Raw genomic sequence first — 13,418 nt, 5'->3', positions numbered from 1 at the left:
CCCCCCCCCCTCTTCCCCTTCAAGCCTCATTTCCTAATTCAGATCGAGTCAAATTTAGATGGATTTGAATTTCAAATTCAATTGATTTGAAATTCAAAATCCTTCTTAATTTACTAAGTCTATTTTTGGAATGCTCCTTAATTAGCTTATATTTGAATTTTAAATGAGAAAGGATTTAATTAAATCTTTTCTATCACATGAATTTCAATTAAGAAGCTTCTTTTAATTCCCCCAAATCTCCTCCCTCTCTCCTATAGCCGCCAGCCCCTATTAGGAGGATTCAGGATTTGTTTCCAAAAGTCTCCCTTGGAACGATTTCCAAATCTCCCCAACTCCTCATTGGCCGAATTTTATTAAATCTCCTTGCTCCTAATTTATTTCCTAAAACCAAATATTTGATTAGGGAAATAAATCCCCTCCCCATCCCCATGATGCCGCCGGCCCCCTCTCTCTACCTGCCCCCTCTCTCTCTCTCCAATCTCTCTCTCTCATTAATTCTCCACCGAAATTTATGAATTAAAATTTCCCTCCTGATTTCCCATCTTCTAATTTCAAGCTCTGAAATTTATTTCTGGTTTTGGGAGGAAAATTCCTCCGTGCCTCATTCTTACTTCGAGTTGAAGAGGGACTTCTTTCTCTTCAACAACCTTCAAGAGCACTAGCAATCCTTGGGAAAGACATCGTCGTTAAGCATCTATGAATGGCTGATCCCAACACTGATTACGGACTTGAATACGACGAACAAGGCTTCATGCACATCCTCCGTTCAACCTTCTTCGACGTCAACACAAGGATCGATCATACGGTGGAAGATTACATCGAACGCATCTTGGATACTTTAGTGGAAGCTATTGAAGAGCAGTTAGAGATCGTCAAGTGGAGGATCGCCGCCGATCCTTGACGAATGTTTTCTACTCTTCCTCCTCTTGTATTTCTTAAGCCTAACCTTTATTGTGAATTGATTGTAGTCACGAAGGATGCTTCCACCTACTTCTGCTAAGCTTAGTAAAACATAAGGATTTGAGTGTACCTCTTTGTTTCTAGCTTTTATTGTTAGACTAGGGATTTTTGTTGAAACTCATATTCTGGCATGATGTTATTTTCTAATTTATTTTGAAGTTTCAAATCTTTGGTTATGTGATTTAGCCTAAGCGGGCATGACACCTCTTACGTTTTATTCCGTTGTTTTAAATGCTTGTAGTTTTCTTCGTTATTTTCTAATCAAAAGTTGTGCAAAATCTTCCAAAATCACTGCATCCCTACGTAGTTCTACATCATCATGTCATAATAAGTCATGTTATTAGGCACGCCTCTAAAAAAAATGAAAAAGAATCATAAGACATAGCAAGATATCATTTAAATACTCTTTAGGTTTGAAAGTTTCATATTTATAAAGGTCGGACAAACAGCAATGGTTAGGTTGCCTCCATTTTAACCCAAAAGCTATAGGTTTTAATCATGGAACAACAGCTCTAAAATTAATGATGAGGACATCAGAAGATCAACGACTATAATCTAAAGTTTATTTTATTTTATTTGATATCTTATGTACTAGTTTATGTTATATTACTGTTTTTCTCATTTTACCCTTAGGAGTGATCAAGTGGTGTTGTAGCCCGAATGGCATTTTAGTCTTTGCTATTTTTCTTTTCATGAGGCCTATTTATAGGTTAGCTTTCTTGTATTGAAGGAGGATGATTTGTTAATGAAAGTTTATTCTACTTGTTTGATCTCTTAGTGAGTTCATGAGAGGAGAATGATCTTTTTGTGAGTTCTGAGATTCCCAAGATCTCTTTGTGAGTTCTTGAGGAGGAGATACTTGAGGTTTGTAGTTTCCTTGATTTTCCAAGTCTTTCTCTTATTTCTCTTGGCATTAGTTTTCCCCTCCCCAATATCCCCTTGTCGCCGGCCACCGCCCATCAACCCTCCCCCAACCGCCGGCCTCCCCAAGCTCTACAAGCTATCGTCCATCAATCCACCACCCAATGATTTTGAATTTCAAATTTCAAAATCATCCTTAATTACTTTCCTGATTTGTGTCCTCATTAATTCGGAAAGTTATTCACTTAGATTCAAATTCAAATTTGAATTCTAAAACTCTCCCTATTAATAACATACGTTAGGAAACCTCATAATCCCATTAAAATCTGAAATCAATTTCAGATTTAATAGCAATCCTCAATTAAATCCTTCCCGGACCCACGCATTAAATGAAAACACCTCAAACTTCATCCTATGTGGTCGGCCTCCTCTCTAGCCCCTTTCTCTCTCCAATTCGCCACCTAGACCCACATTAAGTCCCCATTAAACCTCCCTTGGCTGCCACCCCAATCAAGCCACCATTTGTAATTAATTTGAATTTCAAATTAAAGTTTCCCTCCAACTCTAATCAATTGGTATCCAATCAGGAAACAATTAATTAAGATCCTCTATCAACTTCCCACCTAATCCTCCTAAAATTCAAATTTCAAACTTGAAAGTCCTCAATGCTCTCTTAAACAAAATCTGAACGAGAGTTTCAGAATTTTGTTCCCTCTCTCCAACACCTGCCGCCCCTTCTTCTCTCCCTAACCCATTGAATCCTCCCAACATCCTTCCCAATTCCCCTTCCCAAGCCTATCCCACCTCCAGCCACCATTCCCAAGCATTTTCCCACGACTTCTCCATGCTCTCCTGAGATTATTGCTGCCAGACTTTTGTTTCCAGCAGAAGGAACCTGCTGATCTATATCATGGAAGGCCATATGCTAGGGTGCAAAGCACCCAAGACCACATAGGAGCTGTCCAAGTTATTTCCAACAGTGCAGTTGGACAATTTGTTGTCCAGGGAAAATCTGCACCTATTTCTTGCTATCCAGTCAATTGAAAGGTCTTCAAACGTTGTCCGGACGTTTCAGATTGTTGACCACGCCTTCAAGAAGGTTCATGGATGCCACCTACTTCCTTCCAAGGCTCCCTACAGCCACCGGAACTTCGTATCTTCCGATTATTTGGGTAAACTCTCCTCCAAATCTTTTAATCTCTAAGTCGCTACTCAATTGTGGTTTATAAGTGATTAATGAAGGTTCTTGTCATTCTCTCCGCTAAAGCCTAGAAGTTGGAAGAGTTGAGTGAGGGGCATCTCTTAGTGACTAAACTCATTGTTAGTTTAGGGATTTTTCGTTGGAGCCCAACCACCTACACAATGTTAGATTAATTGATTGTTTTACGACCTTAACTCCTAAGCATGTGATTTAGCCTAAGCGTGTTTTATCGTCTTATTGTTTTTTCTTAACATTTAAATTGGCATAAATTTTATTTATTATTGTTCTCGAAATATTAAGCATGCAAATTCCTTTAAGCAATTCATCCTTTGCATCTTCCTTCTACATCAATTAAACCCTGTGAACACTGTAATAGTAAATGCTACTCACCCCTCCTACCCCTCCATCTCAACCCCCAAAAATGATAAAAAAACCCAATTTGTTAGTGATTAAAACAAATATACCTTTGCACAACAAAGTATTCCGTGCACTTTATTTTTCAGGCATAGCTTAGCATCTAAGTTAATCACCCATTTGAAAACCTACATAGCAGCCAAACTCATGTCATAATAAGTCATGCTATTAGTCACACTTCTAAAAAAATGAAAAAGAATCATAAGCCATAGCAAGATATCATTCAAATATTCTTTAGGTTTGAAAATTGCATATTTATAAAGGTTGTCCAAAGAGCAATGGCTAGGTTGCCTCCATTTTAACCAAAAAGCTATAGATTTGAATTATGGAACAGCAGCTCTGAATTTAAGCCCTCTCTGAACTATATATTATCAAAAACTTATGCAAAAGACCACGGTAGGCGCTTTCTTAGGCCTATGAATATGTGATAATAAATTAAATGACCATTCAAAAAAATAATTAATTGTGGTGTGGTTCATTATGCCATCGTGTGACATTTAATGGCATAATGCCAATACATAAATCATTGGCATATTTTGCATAGCATATTTAACAAATGCCGGTGTAATTCAATTTTGTACAACTATAATAAAAGGAACCTAAGCATGCTGCATACCAACAACACAAAGCATGGCATTGAAGTTAGCATAGTTCAAGAAAAGGAGTTTGATACTACAAATTTTGTATATGTTCTCTCAATCTTAGAAAAAATTTATTCTTCTATAGCATTTTAAAATTACTTTTTTGAGAAGTTAAAAGAAATTTGATATCCCTCAAAAGGGGTGTAAATGAGTCGAGATAAGCTCGAGTCACCTCTGGCTTGAGCTTTAGCTTAATTAATTAATTGAGTTCGAGCTCAAGCTTTATTCTACAAGTTTGAGCCGACTCACAAACTTATGAAAGAGAGAAAATGATTATGATTCAAGCAATTATTATAATATATAATGATAAAATGAATGAAAAACTAAAAGAAAAATAATAAAGAATCACTTAATATAATATAGCGAGATATATATTTCAAACATTTTTACAAGGTTAAACTTAAAATCTTGAATGCTAATATATTTAAAGTACATTTTATATTAATATTTTTTAAACAACCCAGCTTGCAAGCTAACGAGTCAACACAGGCTTGGCTTAAGCTTGGCACGTTAGCTCATCAGGCCTGGCTCACGATCCATTTATCAAGCCAAGCATGAGCTGGCTCATAAGTCGGCCTGACTCACTTACACCCCTATCCCTCATATTTCATGAGTGCTTGATGTACCAAGGTTCAACCAACAAAGTATGCATATCACAAGTATTTATGCTCAGAAACAGAGAAATATTCTTAAGTCGTATGAGAAATGGCTAATAATTTGATTAAGTTATTTAGGAGGCTTTGCACCCAAAGTGAATACAGCACATTAACCATATGTAACCGCTTCTATGCTTGTCCTACTAAGGCATTGAAAGAACATGGCACATTATGCTCCTCCTTAAATATGTCAGCATGTCGTTTTCTAGTGGTTTTCTTAAACTATCCAAGATAACAATAAAATTTGCGTTTCAAACGAATCTAATCATTCAGGAAATCTCAGAACTCAACCCAAGGACTCTAAGGTACAGTTAACATATTAAAACGGTGGAAGACCATTGCTTAAATTCTCTTTCAGCGCAGTAAATTGCGAACTCCTGATAAATATGCAACTCAAATCTATGAAATTGATTAAATATAATAAAAATAAAAAAAGCACACAACCAGACTCATCCAGAAGGACTCGATAGATTCAAACTCCAATCCAGCAAACCGCAAAGCTCCCATACCATAAAATTCAAGAAAACAACAAAATCCTAGGTCTGAACAAAATAAAAAAGTAAAGAAGTAAAAAGAAAATGTGACTCACATCTTGCCCCAAGTGAGCAATGATATCAACCAGCATGGAACCTATCTCTTCCTTCTTTCCATCTGAGAACGTAGCCGAGTCCAGCGCCAATTTACACTTTTGCAAGGGTAATTCTCCGCGAATCTTCATTCCACTCCCAACAGAGTCAGCCATCAAAACAGAGCTCATATTGAACGATGAAAAATCTTAGGACGGCATGGCAAAACCCTAAAAGGTAGGAGCACGCACCATAGCCCAGCAGAGCTCGTAGAGGAACCTGATCATAGAGACCGGTTCCGGGAGCTTGAAATTGCTGTTCGAGGCCTTCCATTCCTGGAGGCATCCTTCTGTGACGAATTTGAACTCGGGGCACTTGGAAGTCATGTCGGATGGGAGAGCAGGGTAGGACGACAAAGTGCGGGATCACAAAAAGCAAAAATTGAACCCTAGGGTTCGGAGTGGAGCGGCTTCAGCCACGACGAGGGGTGTGGAGAACCTGACAGGTACCCGAGTTCGCGCGATAGCTTCGCCCCCTCTATTGGAAATTACACCAGAAAAGCATGAAGTAGAAGCAGGATTCAGGAAGTAGGAAATCGAAGGTCTTTTCTATGCCTAGCGTCGGTCAAGTTCGGGCCAGGCAAAATCGGGCCAGCGCTTCTTTTGTCCGACTCGGCCCGTGGCAAACTTCCATGCCCAAGCGGGTCCGGCCCAGCCGCCGGGCCAGAAATAATAAGGGTCTCCAAGATTAAACTCTATTGGTTTTTATGGAGTAAATTGGCGCATTGCATTTCATATGGAATGTGTTTTATTCTTTTCTTTTTTTTAGGGGCTTTTTTATGGAGTATTATGAGTATATTGTATTGATTTTAAATTCTTAAATATTTGATTCAGTGTTAAACAATTACAATGTATTTCATTTGAGGTTTTGTATATCTTCATTAGGCAATAATTTATTTTTTATAATTTTTAAATTCATTTTAATAGGATAAATTTCAAATCTCCGCATTCACCCAAGTCTTCAAGCTTTTCACCACTCATAAAGTTCGACGTCCTAGAGCTTGCAAGCGCTTTTTGCTCTCCTGGTCCCCACAATCTCCAACAAACTTGTGCTTTGTTAGCACTCACTTACCTACGCTTCAAACATTCTCGTCTTTTCTAATCCTCACTTACACCCTCATCTCTCCCAAATGTTCATGAGCTCGTCACTTGTCCTTGCACTCTATCGATAATAACTAATCACCTTACATCATCGTTGATTACTCTGATGACGATAATCATAGCCATCTTTGTTGACCTTACCTTATCCTAGTTCCATTTTTATTAAGTTTTTAAGAGAGGAAGCACTTTATGGGCTGATTAAAAAAATTAAGTTTTTAAGAAAATATTTTAAATTAATAACACTAATACATAGTATTTTTTAACATTTTAATTTAAATTTAAAAAACATTTTTCAGCCAATTAATAAAATTTTAAATAAATTTTACAACTAATTAAAATACAACTTTTTATGAATTATCTGTTAGCATTCTTATTATGATGGATGACTAGAGAGTCAATGATTTTGATGTTAGTTTGTGGTTTAGTATATTTCAAATTTCTAGAATAAACCTCGTGAAGAGAGCTAAATGGCATCAATAATTCCGTGAATTTGCTAATAATAAATGTCTCATAGAGCACAAGAAAAATAATTATTTTTGATGAATTTTTTCTGTCATAAATAAAATTTCATACATATTTTTTGTGATCGCTAATAACTAATTATGAAACATTTATTGATACTTGATTTTCAACGAAAAATTTTTCCATCAAATTTCTGACAAATTATTCGCTAAAAAGACTGGCATGGCAAAATTTAACACAAAATAGTCTTCGTCAAAAATTTTTGCGCAATTATTATGATGGTATTGTTTGTCGAAATTTTTCGTGGGTTTCACGCTAGTAATCTGTCGGTATGTATTACATTTGAAAGCAATTAAGCATTCCAAATTTTACAACATTGATTATTCAATTGTCCTCACAATTTATAACTTACATGATTAATTAACAAAAAAAGATTAATCTTCATCCTTAACTTCACTCTCCTGAGTCGCTTGCTCCTAGCTACTAGTAGTAAATCTCTTATTGTTGCCAAAATATCCACAATTTTGTTTGTATTTGAGTTTGCATCTTAGCTTGCATCACTAACATGCAAGCTATGGTGTTTTTTTTTTTTTTTAAAGATTCAAATTTCATTTCATAAAAGAAAAATACAAAAAGGACCTAAATGCATATAAAACTATAATATAAAGCTAATATCGACAGGTACAGACCAGTAAACATAAAAAATGAAAAACCAGTGAATAAGACACAGAAACCAGACGGACTCAGAGCTTCCTGCAACCACCCAAAAGAAAGGCACTGACCATCCATTGGAGGAAGCAAACCACAAACCAAACAGAGAATAACCATACAAAAGACAAGATACGACCCACAATCCAAACAGTAAACCACAAAACAGAAGAACAAAACCACCAAAGTTGCCAGCAAGCCTAGGCTAACGAGGTAGCGAATATGAAGCAGCCTCATCATTGTCCATAGCACCATAAAAATCACAGAAACAAGACGCACGGCAAGCAAGAGAACAAAGCATATTGTGAGCCTATGTCAAAAACTCTCCCCTTCTATATTTCTTCTATTATTTGGATTCATAGATTATTGTTTGATTTTTGCTTTGATCCAGCTGAGAATCTCTCCCCTAAATCATGAGCCTAGGGCGTAACTTCAGAGATATTAGGAAAATTCACTTAGATCTAAAATATGAATATATATTTACACCAACGAATTATAACTCAAATCTAACATAAACTCTAAAGATTTCTCAAAAATATGTTTTTAATATAAATTGAAATGTTGGCCTAATAATCTTTTTTTTCAAAAAAAAATTAAACACTACACTTAAGAAGCATAAACTTGCTGATTAGATCTTAAATTAATTAATCTTCATATCCACATAATAAGCTAAAAAATCTTGCTAAAAATTGCCCAAAACACGCAATGGCACTCTGGCGAGGTTAAATCGAACTTGAGAACTATGGAATTGCAACTGAGAGGAAGAATGAGAGGGCCTGATAAATATTTTGACATTTCTACCAATTTTTTTTGTGGAATTTATGTCAAAAAAAAGTAGGGGAATTTCTAGTAGAAGTACCATCGAAAATTGTTTAGCAAATTTTGTCATCATTTTCATCTAAATTTTTGCCCACTTTAGTTTTGCCAATAGAAAAGTGTCCCTCAAATTTAAGTGAAAATTCTATAAGATGGTGGTTAGACCTGCAATGCTTTATAATACAAAATGTTGACTATTAAAAGAGAATCATACAATTAAGTTAAGTGTTGCACTTGCACATATGAGGATGCTCAGGTGGATTAGTGGTTTTAGTCGTAGAGAGAAAAATGTGAAATGAGCTTATACGTGAAAATATTGGAGTAACACCAATGATAGATAAGATTAGAGAGAGTTTTCTTTGATGGTTTGGCTAATCCATCAATTTCCATTAGTGGAAAAATCTATAAACCTAAAACATCATCTGTTTGGTTAATTCATAAGTAAAAATCCACAGCCCAAATCTCAAACACAACCACAAAATAGGGGGAGGAGCTATAGTCATGCTCGTCATGCCCCGGTTTTTCTGAAGGCCCTGCTCTTCTTCCTTCTTCTGTCATTCTTTCCAACGCCAGTAAATATGCCCCAACTATCCTTCCCCCTACAAACACCACTAACACTTCTCTCACACCCGATATCACCACAGTCCAATGTATTCCTAAGCAGGCTATTCCCCCGACAAGCCAAACTCTTCAACCAACTTCCCCTATCTCCCCCCTCCCCCTGAGAATCCTGCTTTGGAAGCCCACAAGGATGATTCTATACCAAACTTAAATTCATCCTTGGATGAAGCCTCTTCATCTGAACAATTTCAGGCTATATAACCTCCCCTATCCACTATTAATAGCATTGCCACTTCCCCGCAAAATGCCCTCATCTCCTCTTTTCAAAGGAGTTGTAAAAATGCTTCAGTAACAACCTCTCCAAACAAATTTTCTATCCTACAGCTGGATGACCAATTGGATTCCTGTCTTCAAGTTGTCGGCTCTGCTGGTCAGCCACAAACTGACGACAATCTAGACATGGGTCAATCTTAGAAATCTCAACATGACAAGTCCACCAAAGCTAAAAGGTGCTAAGAAAGCACACCATCCCCCCAAGTCTAATTGATCCTTCCCTCTCTTGGCTGCTGGAGCATTCAGCATTTTAACAAAACTAAAAAAGTTATAGCCTATAAGAATTTGATTGCCTCTCACGACCTCGATATGTTATGTATCCTGTAAGCTAAAGTTTCTTCTCATTATCTCTTGGACCCTTGGTTCATCAAAACTCATCAAGTCTTCCCCAATGAACATAGCTGTAACAACTTTTGTTCCTCTTCCTCTGGGAGGATCTGGTTGAAGTGGAATCACTCTTCTATCTCTTTTACGCCTATTTTATTTAACTCCTAGTTGATTCATTGGACTCTCCTCTTTGGAGCTTTACCCCCCATGCTTCTGTCGGTTTTGTATGATGCTAATTCTCTTGGGGATAGGACCCTTTTGTGGCAACAACTTACGGTTTTGACTGACTCTATTTCCACCCCTGGGATCATTATAGGTGATTTCAACAGTTACAGAGATCCTAAAGATAAATTGGATGGAGCTATGATGCATTTCAGCATATTAGGTGAACTTAATATGTGGGTGTCTAAATCTGGCATTATTGATCTTAATTCAACTGGTTTGAAGAATACTTGGTTCAATGGGCGTGTGGAAGACCCCATCCACATAAAACTTGGCAGGATGCTTGTCAATCAAAAGTGGCTTGATAGCTTCCCTTTTTCATATTACAAGTTGGTTCCCCCCATCTGTTCTGACCATTCTTCCTTGCAACTTAAATCGGGTCATGTTTCTATATTGGCTGACATATTTCAATTCAAAAACTTTTGAATTAGGATGACTGGATATTGGGAAGTTCTTATTTCTTCCTTTGCTACTCATCATGAGGGAAGTCCTATTTCTAATTTGTATGATAAACTTAGAGCTCTTAAAGTTAATTTAAAAAAGAAGAATTGGGCTAATTATCATTTCATCAAAGCTAGGCTTTTGGATCTTAATCACAAGCATAAGGTTTGTTTGGACCTCATTTAATGTAATCCTCTGGATACTCACCTTAATGCTTCTCTGAAAGAGATTAATGCTAACATCTCCTTGCTTCATGGAGCGTTGAGCTCCTGGATCATCCAAAGGGCAAAGTGGTTACAAGATGGTGAGGATGACTTGGGTTTTTTGTATGTTCGCATTAAGACTAAAGCAAATTCTTCCCATATTAAAGAAATCAGTACTGATGAGGGGCACTTTTCTTCTCCTCCTGAGATTGCCAAAGCTATTATTGAGCATTTTAAAAAGCTTTAAAATCCTCCTGAGCATTGTGGTTCTACTAAGTCTAATTTCACTTGTGGTGATACAAATCCACCTCACCTTGTTGATTCTTTGGTGGATCATGTCACTAACCAAGAGATTAAAGAGGTGGTTTTTGCTAGACCTTCCTCTTCTTCTATGGGGCCTGACGGCTACACTTTGAGTTTTACAAGGGGTCTTGGGACATTATTGGTCTTTATGTGACCAATGTTGTTAAAAATTTCTTATATACTGGTCATCTTCCTAGATGCGCAAAAGGAACTGCTATTACCCTTATCCCTAAGCACCAGCATGCTTCTAATATTTCTAACTATCGACCCATTTCTCTTTGTAATGTCATTTATAAGATTATTGTAAAGATCCTTGCTAATCATTTAAGAAGCATTATGCCTCACATTATTCACAAAATTTAAGCCAGGTTCATTTCAAAGAGAATTTCTTTAGACAACATACTTTTGGCCAATGAAATTTTAAACGACTTTAATGGGTCTTCTTCCTTTTTTTTTTGTGCTATATTGGATATTCGTAAAGCTTTTGACTATGTGTCTTGGGATTTCCAGATTGCAGGTGAAGGGTTTTTCGAAAAAGTTTATCTCTTAAATTAGGAGTTGTGTTTATGATGTCCCATTTTATGTTTGCATTAACGACGCTCTTGAGGGTTTTTTCACATCCATTACTGGCTTGAGACAAGGTTGTCCCCTTTCCCCTCTTTTATTTGCAGTTGTCATGGATGCTTTTTCTTGCTCTTTGGATGCCAGTTCTTTTTTGGGATTTCCTTATAGTTAGAGCTCCCTCAATCATCTTCTGTATGCTGATGATTATGTGCTGGTTTTTGGGATTTCCTACATTGCCAATGCCCTTGAGCTGACCAAGATTTTAAACAATTTTGCTAATGTGTCAGGCCTTCATATTAACAATGCCAAGTGCTCCATTTTATTCTCTAAGAACACCTCGGCTACAAAATATATCATCAATACTCTTGGTTTTTCCCCCACTGAACACTCCTTCAAATATTTGGGATTGTCCATATCCACCAAAAAACTTAATTCCTCTCACTTCCAACAACTACTGAGTAGAATTTCTATTCTACTTACTGTTTGGAAAATCAATTTTTTCTCTTTTGCATGTCGTATCCAATTCTTGTGGTTTACTATTGCTAATACTTTAGCTGATGGATAAGGGGAGCGATTATACCTAAATCTTATTGTAAATTCATTGATAAATTGTGCTTGAGATTTCTTTATCATGGCTCTATTGAGGGTAAGAAGCTACATCTAGTAGATTGGCATAATACTTGCTTACCAACTTGTTTTGGGGGACTTGGGATCCCGAATATTCATTCTCTTTCACACGTGTTTGACTGCTCCTTTATTTGGAGGATATATAATACCAACTCTTTTGTATTTGACTAGTTTAATCTCAAATATACTTCCCCCCGGAAGCCAATTCCTTCCACTTCTTCTAAATTTTGGAAGTTCATTCATTGTGTTGCGGCCAAGATCAAGGATAATTTTAAAGTTAATGTGATTGCTGAGAGTAGTAATTTATTTATGTTTTGGGACACTTGGGTGGATGGGAAGACACTTGCTGAGTTTTTTTCTCCCCTTTCTGATCAATATGTGTTTATTTGTGATTATGTGGTTGCGAGGAGCTGGTGCTTATCGGGTTTCTTTCCCTTGTTGATTTGGCAACTCATTTTAGCTATCCCTATTTTGGACTCTTCTTTTGCTACTTTAGATTCGAGGGATAATACTAAACCTTGCTTTAAAACTTTTAGACTCAACTTCTTTGATGGGTTGCAAAAAGTTGATCGGTTTAGATTTATTTGGCATAAGAGAGTTGCCCTTAGATATTCTTCGTGTATCTGGCTTTTGGTTCGGGATGGGTTAAAGATGGATGGTATTCTAGCCAAGAAAAATATTATCAATCATTCTACTTGTTCTTTTTGCTAGCTTGAAGAGGAAAATAGTTCTCATATGTTCTTTCATTGTGATTTTTCTTTTGCGGTTATTTCCCATCTCCTTCCGATTCTGGAAAGTTTTTCGTTTAGGTCCTCACTATTGCAAATTTTCAATTTTTTAGACGATATTGACATTTATAACACGGCTGAGAATGATTTTTGTTTTTTATTTTTTATTTTTTGTGATTAGCTGTGCAATTTATTTTATCTGGAGGGAACGAAATGACATAAGATATGCGGGTTTAAAAATTTCTTATCTAGAATTGTGCAGCAAAATGGCTTTGGTTATATCTAGCAAAGTTGCTAGGTGGAAGTATGTTGATTTGTACTATTCCTCGTTTCCTTCATGCTTTATTTGAGGTGGAGTAGTTCTGGTTGCTGCTTATATGGACGATGATGAACAGAACCTGCTTTGTGTTTTGCATACCCTTGGACGACCAATCTGCATCAGTTCATTGGTGGTATATCATTTGGCTTAGCATGTTAATTTTGCACGCTATTTTCCGCTCGTGTTCTGGTCTATTGGCAATCAGAGAGATTTTCATTACGGTAATGCTGGTATCGAACAACTGAGCTTCCTGGCTCTGATGTTTTGTTTGTCCTTTGGCGGGTTCCATCCTTCTTGAGTCCTAAAGCTTTTGTGCTCATTTTGTTCAATTTTGGGCTTCTATCT

At 36.7% G+C, this 13,418-nt stretch overlaps 1 protein-coding gene across 1 annotated transcript in view; it reads right to left on the bottom strand.

The window, feature by feature from the left end:
- Positions 1–5,870, bottom strand: part of LOC110110464 (THO complex subunit 2) — a 67,611-nt gene extending 61,741 nt beyond the window's left edge. The window contains exons 1-2 of the mRNA XM_028700204.1: positions 5,551–5,870; positions 5,323–5,445 (exon numbers count right to left, since the gene is read on the bottom strand). Coding sequence (XP_028556037.1) covers positions 5,323–5,445; positions 5,551–5,685 — 258 coding nt within the window. The 5' untranslated portion in view covers positions 5,686–5,870. The remainder of the gene's footprint in view (positions 1–5,322; positions 5,446–5,550) is intronic.
- Between the last annotated feature and the right edge of the window lie 7,548 nt (positions 5,871–13,418).

This window comes from Dendrobium catenatum, unplaced genomic scaffold (assembly GCF_001605985.2).
Source record: "Dendrobium catenatum unplaced genomic scaffold, ASM160598v2 fragScaff_scaffold_1470, whole genome shotgun sequence".
NCBI lineage: Eukaryota > Viridiplantae > Streptophyta > Magnoliopsida > Asparagales > Orchidaceae > Dendrobium > Dendrobium catenatum.
This window is presented reverse-complemented; position numbering and strand designations above follow the sequence as displayed.